This window comes from Salmo salar, chromosome ssa20 (assembly GCF_905237065.1).
Source record: "Salmo salar chromosome ssa20, Ssal_v3.1, whole genome shotgun sequence".
Taxonomy (NCBI): Eukaryota; Metazoa; Chordata; class Actinopteri; order Salmoniformes; family Salmonidae; genus Salmo; species Salmo salar.
This window is the reverse complement of record NC_059461.1, coordinates 92,180,525-92,201,372: the sequence shown is the minus strand read 5'-3', so window position 1 is coordinate 92,201,372 and position 20,848 is coordinate 92,180,525. Positions and strand designations below refer to the sequence as shown.

Genomic DNA, 20,848 nt, shown 5'->3' with positions numbered 1-20,848 from the left:
GAGAGCAGATAACACAGGTAGTCCACTCCATCTTCCGTTTACAACACAGGTGTTCAGAGAGCAGATAACACAGGTAGTCCACTCCATCTTCCGTTTACAACACAGGTGTTCAGAGAGCAGATAACACAGGTAGTCCACTCCATCTTCCGTAAACATGGGTTGTAAACATGGCTGTGTTAACCCTAAACATGTGTTCCCAAAACCGTACCGCAAGCGATGCGTGTCAACGTTTAGCCTTGCGTCGGGGGTTTTTAACATAACTCCCCGGTCAGATACATACTATCTCCAATAGCAGGCGGTAAAGCAGTTAGCGTCTATGGTCAAAGCCAGCTACAGGTGTTGTAGTAGGCCGTTTAATAGCTAGCTAAAGTTAGCTTTAAAATGGCCTACCTACCTATTACCTCGCTAACAGCGAATATTAACAAAAAAACAACACGTGAGAGTAACATTCACACTGAAGATGGCTACGTTTGGATAACTTATTAACTTTGTTTATCAATCGATTAGCATCCTAACATTAACGTTACACAAGTCAAGACTGTCTGCTATCTATGCTACTATCTATGCTAGTCGCTAATTAGCACCAAATGTATGTCACCAAATGCTACTCACCACAGTTGTTCCTTGCTCGGCGGCAGCAATGTGATTAATGCTGATGAAGTTAGCTAGTTACTGTAGGTAGCTATAATCGTCGAAGATAATTAGTTAACACAGGCGAGCGGCACCCGATACCGTTGTAGTTAGCTTGACAGCTGGATAGCTACTCTACCTAACGTTAGCTAGCGAAGTTAACTCACGTTAAGTAGTCATGTGACATGTTTCGCAGAGAAGACGTGTTTAAAGTAAAATATTTCGAGATTTTCCTCTGTCCTAAAATGGTAAAATGACCAGTTATTCTTCACAGTTCAGTAACCGTTAACCCAGGTCTAGTCCGAACACAACCCAACCGTCTCTGACTCGCAGAACAATGTACACAGATCTTTGTACGCATGCGCATCCTAGTCATTTCTCTGGAGTCTACATATGTGTTTTCTGAAGCCAGGTTTTATGTTCTCTTGTGCTGTATGACATGGAAGGGAGTTCCAATGTTTCTTATTAAAAAAAAAAACAAGAAGTGATTCCGTCAATCTTTACTCAACTGTTAGCCAATAGAGACTGGGTTTGCATAGTATTCATATGTTTTTTATTTCACCTTTATTTAACCAGGTAGGCTAGTTGAGAACAAGTTCTCATTTACAACTGTGACCTGGCCAAGATAAAGCAAAGCAGTTCGACACATATAACAATACAGAGTTACACATGGAATAAACAAACACAGTCAATAATACAGTAGAAAAAAATGTATATATACAGTGTGTGCAAATGAGGTAAGATAAGGAGGTAAGGCAATAAAATAGGCCATAGTGGCGAGGTAATTACGATATAGCAATTAAACACTGGAGTGATCGATGTGCAGAAGATGAATGTGCAAGTAGAGATAGTTGGGAGCAAACAGTGACGCCAATTTAGCAATTTTCTACTTTTCAGACAACCCTGGCAACTTTTTTTTCAAACAGCACCTAGCAACGCATTTAGCTACTTTAAAAATATATATTTGGAACTTTTAGCAACTTTTGAAAAGTGACTCAAATGCTAAAATGCACACATTTTCCCTCCCTAAAGTGACACAAAAACGATTTTCTCTGTCACACACTCAGTCGCAACACACGTGCCCGGCTGCAAAAGTGCATTGTGACTGACGTCAGCAGCAGGCGCTCAGCTCGTGCACAGGCAGCAGCAATTTCAGCAAATTGCAAATTATTGTTGGCTGACTGCAGCAGCAGCAGTAGTACGCGTTCCACGAGCCAAACCCAATGAATACAGTTGGTCACGAATGTTTGATCTTGAACAGATCTTACAACATCAATCAACATGTCTCAATCAAAATTGTACAGCCAGAAGTACAGAAAAGAGTGGAAGTCCGTACCTGAACAAATGTCAAATCATATTTATTGCCGATGTAACAGTGTAGGTTCCGTCCCTCTCTTCGCCCCAACCTGGGCTCGAACCAGGGACCCTCTGCACACATCAACAACTGACACCCACGAAGCATCGTTACCCATCGCTCCATAAAAGCCGCGGCCCTTGCAGCGCAAAGGGGAACAACTACTTCAGGTCTCAGAGCGAGTGACGTCACCGATTGAAACGCTATTAGCGCGCACCACCGCTAACTAGCTAGCCATTTCACATCGGTTACACTGAGATGGCCAGTCAATTCGAGTAACTTTATTGTGTATTCTACGTAATAATGCAGTTTAACGTTATCACGCAATGACATCACAACGTCATTTAGCAACTTTTAGCCACAAATCAACCTGCCTCTATCAACTTACCCTGAAAATTTGTTGGCAACACCGGGTGCAAAGGAGCAAAATAAATACAGTATGGGGATGGGCTATTTACAGATGGGCTATGTACAGGTGCAATGATCTGTGAGCTGCTCTGACAGCTGGTGCTTAAAGCTAGTGAAGGAGATAAGAGTCTCCAGCTTCAGTGATTTTTGCAGTTTGTTCCAGTCATTGGCAGCAGAGAACTGGAAGGAAAGGAGGCCAAAGTAGGAATTGGCTTTGGGGGTGACCAGTGAGATATACCTGCAGGAGTGCGTGCTACGGGTGGGTGTTAAGCATGTCCCAGTTTAGGTCACCTATCAGCACGAGCTCTGAAGATAGATGGGGGGCGATCAATTCACATATTGTGTCCAGGGCACAGCTGGGGGCAGAGGGTGGTCTATAGCAAGCGGCAACGGTGAGAGACTTGTTTCTGGAAAGGTGGATTTTTAGAAGTAGAAGCTCGAATTGTTTGGGCACAGACCTGGATAGTATGACAGAACTCTGCAGGCTATCTCTGCAGTAGATTGCCACTCCACCCCCTTTGGCAGTTCTATCTTGTCAGAAAATGTTATCGTTAGGGATGGAAATTTCAGGGTTTTTGGTGGTTTTCCTAAGCCAGGATTCAGACACGGCTAAGACATCCGGGTTGGCAGAATGTGCTAAGGCAGTGAATAAAACAAACTTGGGGAGGAGGCTTCTAATATTAACATGCATGAAACCAAGGCTATTACGGTTACAGAAGTCATCAAATGAGAGCGCCTGGGGAATGGGAGTGGAGCTAGGCACTGCTGGGCCTGGATTACATCACCAGAGGAACAGAGGAGGAGTAGATAACGGTACAGCTAAAGGCTATAAGAACTGGTCGTCTAGTACGTTCGGAACAGAGAGTAAAAGGAGCAGGTTTCTGGGCGCGATAGAATAGATTCAAGGCATAATGTACAGACATAGGTATGGTAGGATGTGAATACAGTGGAGGTAAACCTAGGCATAGAGTGACGATCATTTAAACCAGGTGATGTCATCGCATGTGTGGGGGAGGTGGAACTGAAAGGTTAGCTGAGGCATAATGAGCAGGGCTAGAGGCTCTACAGTGAAATAAGACAATAATCACTTACCAGAACAGCAATGGACAATACATATCGACATTAGGGAGAGGCATGTGTAGCCGAGTGATCATAGGGGTCCAGTGAGTAGTTAAGCTGGCTGGAGACACGGCGATTCAGACAGCTAGCTGTTAGGGCCTACATAAAGCTGTCCCAACAGCTGTCCCAACACCTTACCACTGCTACACCTGGCTATCAGCGGAGCCTTGTCTGGCAGCGAAACAGTTAATTCAGACTAATTTACTGCCTTTTAAAAAAACATAGCTGATATGTCTGACTTGCTTAAACAAATGTGGTTTCTACTGACAATTGAGATGCACAAACTATGGCATAAGGGGACAACGATCAGATAAGAGGCAATCAGTAATTTCGATTAAGAAATGAATGAGCGAGCTAGGATGGATGTAGTCAATAAACTATTTGTTCATCATTTTATAAATGTACAGCGACAGTATTCAGAACATGGGCCGTTCTTACAGCATTCTCCCTGTACACAAAGTCAGAACCGTAGGATAAATAAAGGGAGCATATAAGCAGACAATGAAAGGTCTTATAATGTTTCTCTAACACAGGCTATAGGCTACATGTGCACCACCAAGTCAGAACAGTAGGATAAGTTATAAGGGGAAAAGGGACCAAATGATTACGGTAAGGCACATGGGCAACTAACAGCATACTACACAACATACATTTAGTATTTCTTTCTTAGCTACAGTATACATATCTCCCTGGCATATTACATATTTTATGCAGCAGCACCTTGTTGTGCTGTGCTCACTTGAACAGGAAGGGGATGCAGCGGTCCTTCGTGGGCACATTTTGTCATCAAACTCTGTCATCAAAGTCTGTCATTCTCTGGATTTATGCTGCTTTCAAGACAACTGGGAACTCAGGAAAAAAACAAGGTTGTATCATGACGTTAGTGATCTTCAGGACAGAGCTCTAGAAAGAGGACAGAGTTCCCGACTTGGAATTCCGAGTTGGATGATCGTTCAAAACGTTTTTTACCAGTCGGAGCTCATTTTTCCCCAGAGTTCCCAGTTGTCTTGAGCTCACTGAAGTCTGAGATTTCCCAGTTCAGAGTTTCCAGTTGTTTTGCAAGTAGCAGAATATCATGCTGGATTGACAGCATGGCCAATGTTAAATGTTTATCCTTTTAAGCTTGGAAAAGAGACCCTTAAACCCAGATTTGGACCACACGTGTAAACTCCACTAAATAGCAGGCTAGTGATTGCTTTGCAATGCTTGCAGTTAGCCACCGATTCCTTCCAAACCACTCATTGTTGAATTTGCGGTTTCCAACTTACTGTGTGATGTTTATGTCCAATGAGCAACAATAAGTTTTATATCTAGAATTTCTCTTCATAATTTTTGTTCATATGACAAGGATTGAAAAGGATTGAAAAGGGTTTTCCAGTAGATTGTCGACTTGATTCATGATGATGACTGCTAGCTTGCTAGCTAAGATTTTTAAAGTATGATGTTGACATGGTCAGTCCAATCAAAGCTACTGTAGATATAACGTGATTTGACGTCATTTTATCCGTGGCCTTCTTGGATGGGCACTTCCAATGTAACTCTAAAGGCAGCACCCAAGGGGCTTGAATTTTCGAGCTCTCCCCGTAGATTTTACGGTGACGTAGTGTCCCCATGAGAGACAGAACACTGAGCCAATCCGTATTTTCCGCTGGCTGCCCCACCATCACAGAAAGCACTGAGTTAGGCTGAAACACCTGCATTTTGGAGCTGCTTTACTCAAGAAAGGAAAAAAAGAGACCATGTTTGTATGCAGCTTTTTTTTTTTTTACTCAATAGTTGTTTTTTTACGTTGTTTGCAAACTGATATATGACAAGTATTAATGCCAAAATAATGTAATGTTTTTTTCCTTTCAAAGGTATGGCACGATGCAACTACCTAAGAGCAGCACTTAAACGAGATGGCTATACCCTCCCCCAAAATCCCTCCACCATGGTGTAGCCGGAGGACAGCTAGCTTCCGTCCTCCTCTGGGTACATTGACTTCAATATAAAACCTAGGAGGCTCATGGTTCTCACCCCCTTCCATAGACTTACACAGTAATTAGGACAACTTCCAGCATGAACTGACATGCTCTCCCGAAAGGTGAGAGTGTATGCCGATGGAGAGAGAAGGACAAGCCAGCTGACCACCTACAGGCTACGGTGAAGTGGGACACTCGTTTTTCACTCACGATTGACAAGTATACCTCCTCTCAGAATAAAAGATACATGAGCATCAATCTCCACTCGTTCCAAGAGCACTGGAACATGGGCATGGCAAGGATCCACGCAGTGGAGGCTCAGAGGAGGAGGAAGGGGAGGTCCATCATCCTCAGTGAATTTCATAAAAATGTAAATGGTAAAACATTTAAAAGTTATCCTTTTTTGATAAAACTATACTAAATATAATCACGTGTCACCAAATAATTGATTAAAAAACACTATTTTGCAAAGAAGGTGTCAGGGCTGTGCGCTGCTGGTGGAGAAATCAGGTGCAGGAGAGCAGGGAGTATTGAACAAGCGCACACTTTATTATGGCAGTAGAGTAGATAACAGAAGAACGCAGCGTCCTGAAAACCTCCAGCCCACAAGGCAAAAGTGTAAGGCGCAATAAATGTTCAATACAAGACACTGTAATACAAAATAACCTAACCGTGTGCAAATAACACAGAAACATGAAAACCCAGTCGGGCGCGTGACGATAACCACGTAACACGAAACAATTACACACAAAGACATGGAGGTGGAACAGAGGACTAAATACACGCAGTGTGATTATGGAATGAAAACCAGGTGTGTATGGAACAAGACAAAACAAATGGACATATGAGAACTGGAGAGGCGGTGGCTAGAAAGCCGGTGACGTCGATCGCCGAACGCCGCCCGAACAAGGAGAGGAGCCGACTTCGGCGGAAGTCTTGACAGAAGGTCAACAATAACTGATTAAAACACACTATTTTGCAATGAAGGTCTACAGTAGCCTCAACAGCACTCTGTAGGGAAACACCATGGTGTAGCCGGAGGACAGTTAGTGTCCGTCCTCCTCTGGGTACATTGACTTCAATACAAAACCTAGGAGGATCATGGTTCCATAGACTTACACAGTAATTATGACAACTTCCAGAGGACGTCCTTCAACCTATCAGAGCTCTTGCAGCATGAACTGACATGTTGTCCACCCAATCAAAGGATTAGAGAATGAATATTCTACTGAAAGCATAAGCTACAGCTAGCTAGCACGGTAGTGTATAAAATGTGGTGAGTAGTTGACTCAAAGAGAGAGAAAGACAATAGTTGAACAGTTTTGAACAAATTAATTTATTTCTAAATGAAGGAGAAGTAAGAGAGAAATAGAGAGATAGAGGCATTTTTTTTCCACTTTCAGTTTCACTTACTAAGCTAGCAAATGCAGCTAGCTAGTTTATCCTACTGAAACAACCTGCCCAAACAGAGGGATGCTATGTTAGCTAGCTGGCTATTACTTTCCAATACAACACTGGAACTCTTCCAAGTCAAGGTAAGCTTTTGGTATAACTAATTTATTGCCACCGGGGCCCACCGGTGTAACTGCTTAGTGACTGTACACTGTAACGTTACTGCATGATTGTAGCGGGTTTACTAACCCGTTAGTTCTATTAGCAATGCTGACTATGATGTTACTTTAGCTAATATGGTGACAACGATGTAGGGCTGTGTGCAGCGGTTATGATATGGTTTGGCTTGGAAACGTTTTTTTTCACCTGGTCACATGATGTGTTGTGCATTAAAGTCCACAAGCGAAGGGAAGAGGTGAAAGGAGGAGAGCGCGTAGATGTGAGAAGGAATACAGCGTGGCTGCAATGAAAGTGAACTGTGTTTACACGTGATCAGGGGTGTATTCATTCTGTCGATTCTGTTGAAAAACGTTGCTTAAATGGAAGCAAACGGAACAAAACGGGGATAAACATACATGAATTTGTCCAGGATGCTTTACTGTTGGCATGACACTGGACTGATGGTAGCGCTCACCTTGTCTTCTTCGGACAAGCTTTTTTCCGGATGCCCCAAACAATCGGAAAGGGGATTCATCAGAGAAAATGACTTTACCCCAGTCCTCAGCAGTCCAATCCCTGTACCTTTTGCAGAATATCAGTCTCTCCCTGATGTTTTTCCTGGAGAGAATTGGCTTCTTTGCTGCCCTTCTTGACACCAGGCCATCCTCCAAAAGTCTTCGCCTCACTGTGCGTGCAGATGCACTCACACCTGCCTGGTGCCATTCCTGAGCAAGCTCTGTACTGGTGGTGCCCCGATCCCGCAGCTGAATCAACTTTAGGAGACGGTCCTGGCGCTTGCTGGACTTTCTTGGGTGCCCTGAAGCCTTCTTCACAACAATTGAACCGCTCTCCTTGAAGTTCTTGATGATCCGATAAATGGTTGATTTAGGTGCAATCTTACTGGCAGCAAAATCCTTGCCTGTGAAGCCCTTTTTGTGCAAAGCAATGATGACGGCACGTGTTTCCTTTCAGGTAACCATGGTTGACAGAGGAAGAACAATGGTTCCAAGCACCACCCTCCTTTAGAAGCTTCCAGTCTGTTATTCAAACTCAATCAGCATGACAGAGTGATCTCCAGCCTTGTCCTCATCAACACTCACACCTGTGTTAACGAGAGAATCACTGACATGATGTCAGCTGGTCCTTTTGTGGCAGGGCTGAAATGCAGTAGAAATGTTTTTTTGGGATTTGGATTCAGTTCATTTGCATGGCGAAGAGGGACTTTGCAATTAATTGCAATTCATCTGATCACTCTTCATAACATTCTGGAGTATATGCAAATTGCCATCATACAAACTGAGGCAGCAGACTTTGTGAAAATTAATATTTGTGTCATTCTCAAACCTTTTGGCCACGACTGTATGTATGTATGTATGTATGTATGTATGTATGTATGTATGTATGTATGTATGTATGTATGTATGTATGTATGTATGTATGTATGTATGTATGTATGTGTAGTTGTGGAGCCACCTGCTGTATTATTTGTGCAACTGCATCTCTGTGCATAATATGTCTGCGTGATCACGAAGCATCCAGCCACAGAGTTGTTCAACTTTGATGGACGTATGTGCCGTGATCCATGCTGCACCCAGTGTTTTCACTTTTAAAATGATATCTAATGTGTATTAAGGCTGAAAACGATATTGTTTTATAATCACTATCGATGTTGACATGTTATATGATAGTGTTACAGAGTTGTGTCCTGTATTTACAAGTGTATGGATATGTACGCTAAAGGCTAGCTAGCGTCCATCCTGTACTTTCCTTGCTAGTGAGATTAGTCACCAAGTGAAGTGTAAATGTGTTTTTATTTCATGTCAGTCAGATTTCATGACCGATTTGCAGTTGCTCTGAGGAAAACACGTTGTGTTTTGTGTGTGTGTGTGTGTGTCTTCAGGTACGTGCTCCCAAACTGTTATGGACCAGTGTTATATGACTGTATACGTGGAGCCCATGTGCTGCGGTGCTGCGTTATGACCACCAGGTGGAGCCATTATAAATTGAGCGCTCCTCTTTAGTCATGTTGTTATAGATGTAATGATGCATATTGTAAGTATGAATTTGTTCTTATTAACTGACTTGCCTAGTTAAATAAAGGTAACAGTTGAATTATTTTTTTTTTTTTAGCTTTTCTACGACTACTATAAAAAAGACAAAGAGTTGTTCAACTTTGATGGAGATTTCATGATCAATTTTCAGTTGCTCTGAAGTTTACTCATTGTGTTGTGTGTGTGTGTCTGCAGAATAAACCGTGGAAGAGAACAGCACTGTTTCCGTTGTCGTTACAAGCAAATGAGAACCGTTACACATCCGTTAACAGCAGCCACTTACCAGTGATGATGACAGCAGAGATGATGATGATGATGATGAGTGGGACTGACGGAAGAAGAGGAGGGAATCGGAAGCCCTGTCCCATGTGAGAGATGATCTGTACAACACAGAGGAGAGGATCTGAAAGATTGCATGTCACTTTCACTTTTCACAGGGCCACAGTCAGCAACGATAAGCTTCAGGCCTACCTGCAACAGGAGATGGAGTATGAGCTGACCCTGATATTGGATTGTAACACCCGCTGGAACAATCTCTCCTTTATGGTGGAGCGATATGTGCTGTTGCACAGATCACTGTCCAAGGCTCTAATTGATATCAATCCAGGACTTGTTGTGAGTGATGGGCAGCTGAAACTTTTGAAAGAGCTAATCTAACCTGTCTCAAAACCTGTCAAAATGGCCGTGGAGTAACTCTGCCAGCAGGACACCACTCATCATGGCAGATGGAATCTTTCGGTTCACGTTGGATAAAACCCCGATCCGCCAGGAGATACCATCGAGACCAGATTCAGCCAGTGGAGGCAAAATAATTTGGTCTGCCTCTTCAGGCATAGGCTTGCAATTGTATCTAATTTATATTTTATTATCCCTATGTGTAACAGTATAGCTTCCGTCCCTCTCCTCTCCCCGAACCAGGGACCCTCTGCACACATCAACAACTGACACCCCACGAAGCATCGTTACCCATCGCGCCACAAAAGCCGCGGCCCTTGCAGAGCAAAGGGGAACAACTACTTCAAGGTCTCAGAGCGAGTGACGTCACCCGATTGAAACGCTATTAGCTCGCACCACCGCTAACTAGCTAGCTAGCCATTTCACATCGGTTACATATGCATATAGTGTAATAAAGCTGTTTTATTCCCTCTTATAAAAACACTCATAGTTTAGGCTACAACAATTGCCTATGATTATATCTTCTGTGAATCATCAGACTATGCAATTAATTACCTATGTGAAAGTGATTGTGTGGATTTTTATATTTACAGGTATCCATCTGTTCTGAGCAAACTACCCGACGACGTCTTCAGTATGCCATCGTAGCAAATGACCTTGTCGAAGACCTGCTGGTTCGAGGCCAAGGAGGAAGATGCGGAGTCAAAGAGCAGGCCCGAAGATGACGTTTATTATTTTAATATGTTTATTATTTTAATACGTTTATTATTTTAATATGTTTATTATTTTCCAACAGAACAAAAAGAAGGCGGAGATACAAACATTGACATTCATTGTAATGTTGAATGGGATTGCAAATGTACAGGACAAAACAAAACTTAATTCGCATATACAAAAAAATGAAAAATCCTATTAGGTGGTAGATATTATAAGAAGATATATAGTCATTACAAGCAGTGTAGTTAACATTAAGTGGTGTATAGTACACAGTAGTAGCAGATCATCAACCCAGTTATGAAGGGGGAATAGACCATTTATCTAGAATCGGCTGCCATATTTTTTATAACATTGGACTTCTATTGGAGGTACTGTATCGAATCTTTTCCATATGTATTACATTCCCTAAATCCCGTAACCACATTTTCAAAGGTAGGTACAGTCTCCAATTTCCAAAATTACAATATGAGCCTTTTGGCTAATAACAACCTTCCTGGTTATTCCCATCAACTGTACCAAACAGAGCGATCAATGACTCTGGGACTGTGACTCTTATCGAAGGCTTTAGATAAGTCATTAAATAACTAAGGACATGTCCAAAATAAGTGGGTCAAAGTCATCTTACTTGCACCTCTATTTTATGTAGTTTAATCTTTGAGTAATATACACTGTGTAGGGAGCATCTGCTTGAAGTGCACAAGGGGGAGGACCACAAACTTACAACAAGTGATCTCCATGACAACTGAACTGCCCTCCTGACATGGGAGAGAAGTGTTGACATGAACAAGACTTTCCAAGGATCACATTTTTATAAATATTAATTTGTCTGTGCTACAGACAGCTAAAGATCTACTAATACAGGACTTGTAAAGACCCAGTGTACTGCTTTTGTGAGATTATAAAAAATGTTCTCCATAAAAAAATATATATATATATTATTGTTTTTTTTTGTATAGGGATTTTTCAGCATCCCTTCTTCCTGCGGCTATGCAAGGAGTTGGCATTGTTTGATGCAACAAACAAAGATCGGGACACCTCCACCAGCTGGTTAAGGCGCTCCCCGACATAAAGGCGACATCGTGGATGCAGAAAGGGCCTTCTCTCTCTGTGGACAGTTTGTCACCAAGCTACGAAACCGTCTGAGACCATTCAACTCTCTATGTTTTTTGAGAACAAACTTTGAGAGATCAGGGAGACTTGAAAGGCGGCTTTTGAGAGGTTGCATATTTTCATTTTTAGGGTTAACTTAGTTTTATTTTTATTTTTTTTAAGCTACAAGTTCCCTAGCCCAATGTTGCATGCTCAAATCCCCCTCATAAACATCCCAGGTAGGCCATTATGTGCTATTGATAGGCTACTGTAGGCTGTTTTCACCTGTAATGTGTTTGTTATTCAAAAGAATATTGTATGTCAGGGATATTCAACTAACCACCGGCCCTGGCAACCATTATTACGCACACCTGGACTTCATCATGACCTTGATTATCTTCTCTTTATTTATCCCTCTGTAGCCTCAGTCATCAGACAGTATTGGTTTGTTTTCATGTTCAGTACGCATCTCCTGTTTTTTTACCTTGCATCAAACGCTCCTTCTGCACCTGCCTTCCTACTGAGTTGAATTATTTTCCACAGAAGCATAACATCCCTTTTTATACCATGGCTATAATTTTAACACATTTGCCGGTAGAAATGTATTCAACATTCACTGAAGTAGCTAGCAAGTTTACTAGATAGCTACAGTAGTTGCCGTGGTAACCCAACAGACTTGCTGGTTTAGTTGACTAAACCATCCGTCGAATTAAACAAAACAAAATACGGTTTTCAATTAGACTTTTGCTTTCAAAAGCAGCTCAAACAAAACAAAAAAAAAAGTGTAAAAAATTCACTAATAGCCATTGAATTCCAAATATACCTTGTAAGGCCCGAGGGGGCTATATGGCCAATATACTGTAATGACCCTGGGTTTATAAGATCTAGACATTACAATACCAAGGCTAAGGGCTGTTCTTAAGCACACCGCAACACCTGGATACTTAACTACTTATCAAGGTAATTAGAGCAGTAATACCCATGGTATATGGTCTGATATACCACAGCTGTTTTTATTTTAACCTTTATTTAACTAGGCAAGTCAGTTAAGAACAAATTCTTATTTTCAATAACAGTGGGTAAACGTTCACAAATAGGTGGTGGCAAAGCCTTGCATGTAAACGGATGGATTTTAATGTTGTGACTATACCTTGGTTTTAAACGCTTTAAATGGGCACTTCCTGTTTTTGCTGTATGTATTAAAAACTCCTCCTTACATAAGAAGATGGCGTCAAATAACATGGCTGACATTTTACATTCTCCCAAACAATTGTACTATTTTTTTCGTTTTTTTTGTGTTTTGTGTAACTTATTTTTTTTACTTATTGTGTAGATAATGTTGCTGCTACCGTCTCTTATGACTGACAATGACTTCTGGACATGAGAACAACGATTACTCACCGCGGACTAGAAGAAACCTTTTCCATTATCGAGTCCGACGAGAGGGATATCCTGCTTTCACTAGAACAGGCCCAGATCCACGCCTTTTGCGTGAAGAAAAGACGCAGGAAAAGGGGCCGCAGATCGGGCATCCTTCTGAGAATCCGTAGGCGAGCGAGTAAACTTCCATTGCCATCCGTTCTTCTTGCTAACGTGCAGTCATTGGAAAATAAAATTGATGACCTACGATTAGGATTATCCTACTGACGGGACATCAAAAACGGTAACATCTTATGTTTTACCGAGAAGTGGCTGAACGACGATATGGACAATATAGAGCTAGCGGGATTTTCCGTTCACCGGCAGAACAGAGATGCTACCTCTGGTAAGACGAGGGGTGGGGGTGTGTCTATTTGTCAATAACAGATGGTGCGCGATGTCTAATATTAAAGAAGTCTCGAGGTATTGCTTGCCTGAGGTAGAGTACCTCATGATAAGCTGTAGACCACACTATCTACCAGGAGAGTTCTCATCTATATTATTCGTAGCCGTCTATTTACCACCACAGAACGAAGCTGGCACTAAGACCGCTCTCAACCAACTCTATAAGGCCGTAAGCAAAGAAGAAAACGCTCACCCAGAAGCAGCACTCCTAGTGGCCGGGGACTTAAATGCAGGCAAACTTAAATCAGTTTTAACACATTTTTACCAGCATGTCACATGTGCAACCAGAGAAAACAAATCCTAGACCACCTTTACTCCACACACAGAGATGCATACAAAGCTCTCCCCACCCTCCATTTGGCAAATCTGACCATAATTCTATCCTCCTGATTCCTGCTTACAAGCAAAAACGAAAGCAGGAATCACCAGTGACTCGATCAATACGGAAGTGCGTCAGATGACGCGGATGCTACACTACAGGACTGTTTTGCAGCACAGACTGGAATATGTTCCGGGATTCATCCAATGGCATTGAGAAGTTTACCACCTCAGTCATTGGCTTCATCAGTAAGTGCATCAGCGACGTCGTCCCCACAGTGACTGTACGTACATATCTCAACCAGAAGCCATGGATTACAGGAAACATCCGCATCGAGCTAAAGGCAAGAGCTGCCGCTTTCAAGGAGCGGGAGACTAATCCAGACGCTTATAAGAAATCCCGCTATGCCCTCAGACGAACCATCCAACAATCAAAGCATCAATACAGGACTAAGATTGAATCCTACTACCCCGGCTCTGACGCTCGTCGGATGTTGCAGGGCCTGAAAACTATTATGGACTACAAAGGAAACCCAGACGCGAGCTACCCAGTGATGCGAGCCTACCAGACAAGCTAAATTCCTTTTATGCTCATTTCGAGGAAAGCAACACTGAAGAGAGAGAGCACCAGCTGTTCTGGAGGACTGTGTGATAATACTCTCCGTAGCCGATGTGAACAAAACACTCACAAAGTCGCTGGGCCAGATGGATTACCAGGACATCTACTCAAAGCATGCACGGACCAACTGTCAAGTGTCTTCACTGACATTTTCAACCTCTCCCTGACCAAGTCTGTAATACCTACATGTTTCAAGCAGACCACCACAGTCCCTGTACCCAAGGAAGCGAAGGTAACCTGCTGTTGGGATTTTATTAAACTAGATGTGGTGCATAGCTTAGCAATACATTAATGCTAAACATAACAGGTTTGTGCTGTGCTGACATAGACTGAGCAAAATATAATAAGATGTGACTAATGGGGGGGGGGTTACTACGGCGTAGGCTGAGTTAGACTCGTGACACACTGTCACGTTCTGACCTGTAAAGGTGTTATTTGTTAGTGTTTAGTATGGTCAGGACGTGGCAGGGGGTATTTTGTTTATATGTTTCGGGGATTGTTAGTCTATGTGTATAGACAAGGGGTGTTTGATTAGAGTGGTCTAGAGTTTTGGGTATATGTTCTATGTTAGGGCATTTTCTATGTTTATTCTAGTCACTCTGTTTCTATGTGCAGTTTTGTTCTTGACCTTCAATTGGAAGCAGCGGCTCCTCGTTGCTTCTGATTGAAGGTCCTATAATTAGGGGTTTGTTTGTATTATGGATTGTGGGTAGTTGTATTCTGTTTTATGCTTGTCACCTGACAGAACTGTTAGTGTCGTTTCCGTTAATTGTATATTTGTTTCTCCTTCCTCAATATTAAAAAGAGAAGATGAGTATACACTTCCCTGTTGCGTCTTGGTCCTCCACACACGACACGCGTTACACACACACACACACTGCCTGGTTGTGAAACCGCTCAAGGACATGTGAACATGAGGGACTGGTAGAGTGGAAAATAACTGTAGCATAAAACGAACTGTCCTTGGGGTGCTGACTCTCGGGTGCACACACGAATATAAGCTGGAAGACAACTACGCCTGGCAACAGTGATGCGCCAAGAGGCTGGCTGATCGTGGACTACAGAAAAAGGTGGACCGAACAGCGGGTCGAGAGTTTCAAGTTCCTTGGTGTACACATCACCAATGAACTATCATGGTCCAAACATACCAAGACAGTCGTGAAGAGGGCACAACAAAACCTTTTCCCCCTCAGCAGCCTGAAAAGATTTGCCATGGGTCCTCAGATCCTCAAACGGTTCTACAGCTGCACCATCGAGAGCATCCTGACCGGTTGCATCACTGCCTGGTATGGCAACTGCTCTGCATCTGACCGTAAGGCGCTACAGAGGGTAGTGCGAACGTCCCAGTACATCACTGGGGCCAAGCTTCCTGCCATCCAGGACCTATATAATAGGCGGTGTCAGAGGAAAGCCCATACAATTGTCAGAGACTCCAGTCACCCATGTTATAGACTGTTCTCCCATCTGCTACCGCACGGCAAGCGATACCAGAGCACCAAGTCTAGGACCAAAAGGCTCCTCAACCGCTTCTACCCCCAAGCCCAAAGACTACTGAACAATTTATACAATTGCCAACCTCCTTTTTTGTACACTGCTGCTACTCGCTGTTTAATATCTATGCATAGTCACTTCACTCCCACCTACATGTATAAATTACCTCAACTAACCTGTACCCCCAGCACACTGACTCGGTAACGGTGCTCCCTGTATTTAGCCTCGTTTACTTTTTATTATTATAACTTTTTATTTTAGTCTACTTGGTAAATATTTTCTTAACCAACACTACAGTTCAAGAAGAGTTAAGGGCTTGTAAGTAAGCATTTCACGGTAAATGTTTGATTTGACTTCTACTTTATCACTCATTCATGCTGATTGGTGCTTTCCATTCAGAACCTACAGAGCTGTCCAATCCTGTCGGTCTGTACCTTGGTGGGTGTGTCTGATTTCTTGGTGGGTGTGTCTGGTGGGTGTGTCTGATTTCTCCAGAAGTTGCTGTTTGAACAGGACTAAAATAATTATTAACCTGTATATTGCAACGGTTCAGGATTGGACAAGTCATAGAATATCCTGATAGTAAACATGTTAGGCCTACAACAATTAGATTAAGAAAAATGAATGAGGAGGTGACTGGATACATACACAGTGGGACACATCATTTGTATTGATATATCTAGCTGTATATTCCCTTCTAGGGTTGTCAGCAGTGTCTTTTATGGAAAAAGAAAATGACCATCTCTAGAGTTTCTTCTCAAAGCCATCAAAGAAAGTCATATTTCACTTGCAACCTGTCCCAGGCTAACTATCGGGTCTGGAGCTGTTTGGAGTGTTTAGTTCCTGTAGCTCTGTTGTCGGACGTGTCCCTTCCCGTAGCTCTGTTGTCGGACGTGTCCCTTCCCGTAGCTCTGTTGTCGGACGTGTCCCTTCCCGTAGCTCTGTTGTCGGACGTGTCCCTTCCCCGTAGCTCTGTTGTCGGACGTGTCCCTTCCCGTAGCTCTGTTGTCGGACGTGTCCCTTCCCGTAGCTCTGTTGTCGGACGTGTCCCTTCCCGTAGCTCTGTTGTCGGACGTGTCCCTTCCTGTAGCTCTGTTGTCGGACGTGTCCCTTCCCGTAGCTCTGTTGTCGGACGTGTCCCTTCCCGTAGCTCTGTTGTCGGACCTTTCCTCTTTCCCTCTGTCTTAGCCAATGACTTTGCCTCCATCTCCTTGTAAGCACCCTGACAGAAAACCCTGAAGTTCTCTCCAACGAAGAAATAAAGGAGTGGGTCCAAGCAGCTGTTCCCCGCTGCGAGACACAGAGTGATCACAGCTGCTTTGCGTACACGCTCTATGTACCTACAGGAATCTCCATACCCTTTATCCCTCACCTGCATCTCAGCTTCCAGGAAGACAGTCCGCATGACGTGGTAGGGCAGGAAACACACTAGGAAGATGCTAAGGACTATTACAACTAGGGACATGGACTTCTTGTTGTTGGATTTTGTCCTTCCTTCAACCTTCCTCAGCTTCAGCAGGCTACGCACCACAAATATGTAACAGATAGAGATGACTGCAAAGGGAACAATGAAGCCCAGGAGTAAAGTGGCATGGTTGGCTATGATCAGTGTGCGTATGTGAATGAGTTTGTATTCTGGGTTGAGCTCCAAGCACCTGGTTCTACCAGAAGCGTCTATGACGGTCCCTGAAGTCAGCATAGGGATAGAGGCTAGCGACACCAGCAGCCAGACCAAAATACACACCAGCCAGGAATTACGGCTATTCTGCATGCTCATATACCTGTACGGCTGGGTGATTGCCACGAAACGAACCACACTCAGCACCATGAGGAAGTAGATGCTCCCGTACATGTTGATGTAGAAGATGTAGGACATAACACGACAGGCGATGTCTCCAAACACCCAGCTAGATTCCGTGAAGTAGTAGAAGGCTCGGAGTGGCAGGGAGCACACCAGCATCAAGTCTGACACCAGCAGGTTGACCATGTACAGGTTGACGGGAGTAAACCTTTTCTTAATCCTCCAGATGCTGACGAAGAAGCAGAGGGAGACGAGGTTGAAGGTGAGGCCGAGGAGGAAGATGACTAGGTAGGTGGGTGGGTAGACACTGTGTTTGAACGTGCTGATGGAACAGTTAGAGGACAAGTTTCCGTCTTCCATGATGACTAATTTTTTCATTTTAGATTGCTCCTAAAACATGGAGAAAGAAAGAGATAGGCAGGGAGAAAGAGAGAGAGAGAGAGAACGAGGCAGAGAGAGAGAGATCAGTTTATTAGAATCCCCGTTAGCTGTTTCACATGCACTTTTCCTTGAGTCCACACAGAAGAGAGAGTGATGTAATGGGGGGGGGGAAGCTACAAGTGAAATCAAGATTTGTGATGGCAACAGTTACACGGCAGCACGAGGTGTTCCTCCGTGGGTGAAAGAATTCATGCGGAAGTTGGAGTACAACAAGCAGGTTTCAAACTCACTTCAGACTACAGGAGTGTTTCAAAGCATTTCCTCATATCTGTGGTTGGCACGAGACTTTTTGACATTTACACTTCTAAATACCATTTCCTTTCATCCTGGTGACACGTTACATCATATACATAATACTACAAACCACAACCCTGTTCAGTTATCACTGATCTACCACATCGTCTGGGACCACAATGGAGTTTTGCTTCTCCAAAATCAGACGTTCTCAAATACCCCAGTCCTCTCTTGCCCCGCAGTGTAAACTTGCTTTCACTTGTGATAAGAAAGGATTCTTAACAATTACAACTGAGGTGGGCGAGAAATAGTGGGAGAAGAGAGTGATTAACTGTAAAGATTAAGAACAATAGCAGAACAATAACTAAAATGGTAAATCACTGGTTAGTTCAGGAGATTTGTAAAAGCCAAAATGGCCTGAGTGTAAATAGTTTCTGCTATAAATTTACCTGCCAAAATACTTCACACCCCCATCCCATGGACTCTCAATATTGTAAGAATTATCCATTAACACAGCATTTAGAAGCTTTAAATACTCAATACTTTGTGTATGTATTTTCTTAATAATCCACCATACACATTGTACAACACGTTCTGTAGCAAATGCCAAAAAACACAGCCAAAAGCTGCAACTACAATCAATCTTAAAACAAAAAGCAAAAACAATTGACCATGATTTGATTTGTACCTACTGTGATACACTAATGACGAGAAGCACCCTGACTTTTCAGTCAACACTCTCTCGACGATCAGCAGCTGTTCAGTTCATCTACAGATCCAGAGGTGTACCTACTGCCACAGCGAGACTTCATTACAGAGTGGAGTGGAGTAGGCTAAGCTGTGTAACGTTGTTTGCAGGATCAACCCTAGAAGAGCCACTTGACTTTCTGCCTCCCTGGTTGGTAGTTTTATAATAACATTTGTCAAGTTGTCGTTCACCCCGCCCATTTAGTTTGGCTCTTCCAGTAAAGCTACACATGTCCTTTTAAAGATGAATTTGATAAAAGAAACCTGCATAGCCCTCCCCAGCATTCCTAGTTGCCAGGCGCCAAGCCAAGAAAATGTGTCTAAACGTGTGTATGCATGGCCTGTATTTCTGCATTCATAAACACTTGCTTATTGACTTTTCATTTTCAAAACTTTGTTTATTTGTTGGTGAGACATAATACTTTTTTTTTCATGCAACTCAGTTTCAAATCAGTCAATAAATCAATTCATTGTTATTATTATAAACTCTGGTGGCTGGTTGATGACTGTAGTCGGAGACGTTCTCTGCACACAGTGTACAGTAGACCGTTGTCCTCAGAGATTTGCCAAGGATGGAGAAAAATCTATTAATACACATTCATCGATTCAAAGTTAACAACCAGATGAAAACCCCTGACATTAGGCCTTTACGGAGCCTTTTAACTTGAGAAGTCATTCCTTTCCAGTAGCTTAAATTACATGTTTGTGCATGGTTAATGAGAAACACAAACCCATGGCTTGCAGATCAAATCTTGGGTAAAAAAAAATAAAAATCCCCCCTTTAGGTAACCAAAAAAGTAGGTTATTGGACATTTAGATGTTCTAGTAATCAATTAATGTAAGGTAGGGGTGAAATATATTATATGTTTACTTAAAAGGTAAATATATTATGGTTACCAAAAGGGAATAATAAAAAAAGATTGTGCCAAGATTCTCTTATCTTAAAGATACTGTATCTCTCAATAAGCCTGCACTGACATGCATTTTAGGCAACGATATATATAAACCCTGGATTGTATTTGCTGTATATTGGCAATTAACAAGCTTTGAAGCCACTAGTCGGCCATATTGGTAATCCCCGGTAGGAACAGGCCTCCATGGGAATGAATGGAATTCTACAGTATTTCAATTGAACGTTTCAAGGTATTGTATTGTTGTAGTGGGGATGGTAACATTAGTACTCTCTAAAAATGATACTTTAAGGAAAATGTTTTGATATCTTTTTTAATTTTTTTTTAATGTTTAGCTCACATAATTTGAAAGTAGGCATTTAAGTGTCTGTAATAGAATAAACGTGGCAAAAACGAATGTAGACATTAATAAATGCATTTCTATTATCTATAGCTTCCAAAATATGTTTTTACAATGGTGAAGGTTATATCATCTTCAGTACATATAAAACACATATTTTAGGTCCACTGGAAAGGAATGATTTCAAATCAACCTGCAGCAGTGTGCCCATCAATCACATCTTGCTGACGAATGCGCAGGACGGATGTGCTTGAATATATATATATATATATATTTATAATATTCCGCCCCCATCGATGAAGATATGAACTCGGCAGTCAACTTGTACTGTCTGAATAGTAGTGATGGGACGTTCTGCCTTTTTACTGACTGATCTTTTCGACTCGTTCAGTCAAAAGAACGATTCTTTCGACTCATTTCGATCATTTGAGTCAATAATGCCCAGGGCACGCAGGACCCTCTACCGGTGAATGATGAACTGGAAACTCGTCATGATTTTATAAGCCTCTCGTTCACCACAAGGGGTTTATTGGAGCTGTTATTTGTGACTGAGACTTGTAAAAGTGT

General features: G+C 42.5%; 2 protein-coding genes across 3 annotated transcripts in view; both read right to left on the bottom strand.

Moving 5' to 3' along the window:
• fndc3a (fibronectin type III domain containing 3A) overlaps positions 1 to 991 on the bottom strand; it is a 187,963-nt gene extending 186,972 nt beyond the window's left edge. The window contains exon 1 of the mRNA XM_045704129.1: positions 613 to 991. The gene's annotated coding sequence lies outside the window, so the exon portion shown is untranslated. The remainder of the gene's footprint in view (positions 1 to 612) is intronic.
• Positions 992 to 14,323: 13,332 nt separating this feature from the next.
• On the bottom strand, positions 14,324 to 19,304 carry cysltr2b (cysteinyl leukotriene receptor 2b). Of its 2 annotated transcripts, none has more exons than XM_014163681.2 (2): positions 18,972 to 19,304; positions 14,324 to 17,998 (listed from the first exon to the last, which is right to left on the bottom strand). In XM_014163681.2, exon 2 carries the CDS (start codon positions 17,984 to 17,986, stop codon positions 16,616 to 16,618), a length of 1,371 nt encoding a protein of 456 aa, XP_014019156.2. In that variant the 5' UTR covers positions 17,987 to 17,998; positions 18,972 to 19,304; the 3' UTR covers positions 14,324 to 16,615. The 2 variants fall into 2 exon arrangements, with proteins under 2 accessions (XP_014019156.2, XP_014019155.2); XM_014163680.2 differs by having other exon boundaries at positions 18,976 to 19,304.
• Between the last annotated feature and the right edge of the window lie 1,544 nt (positions 19,305 to 20,848).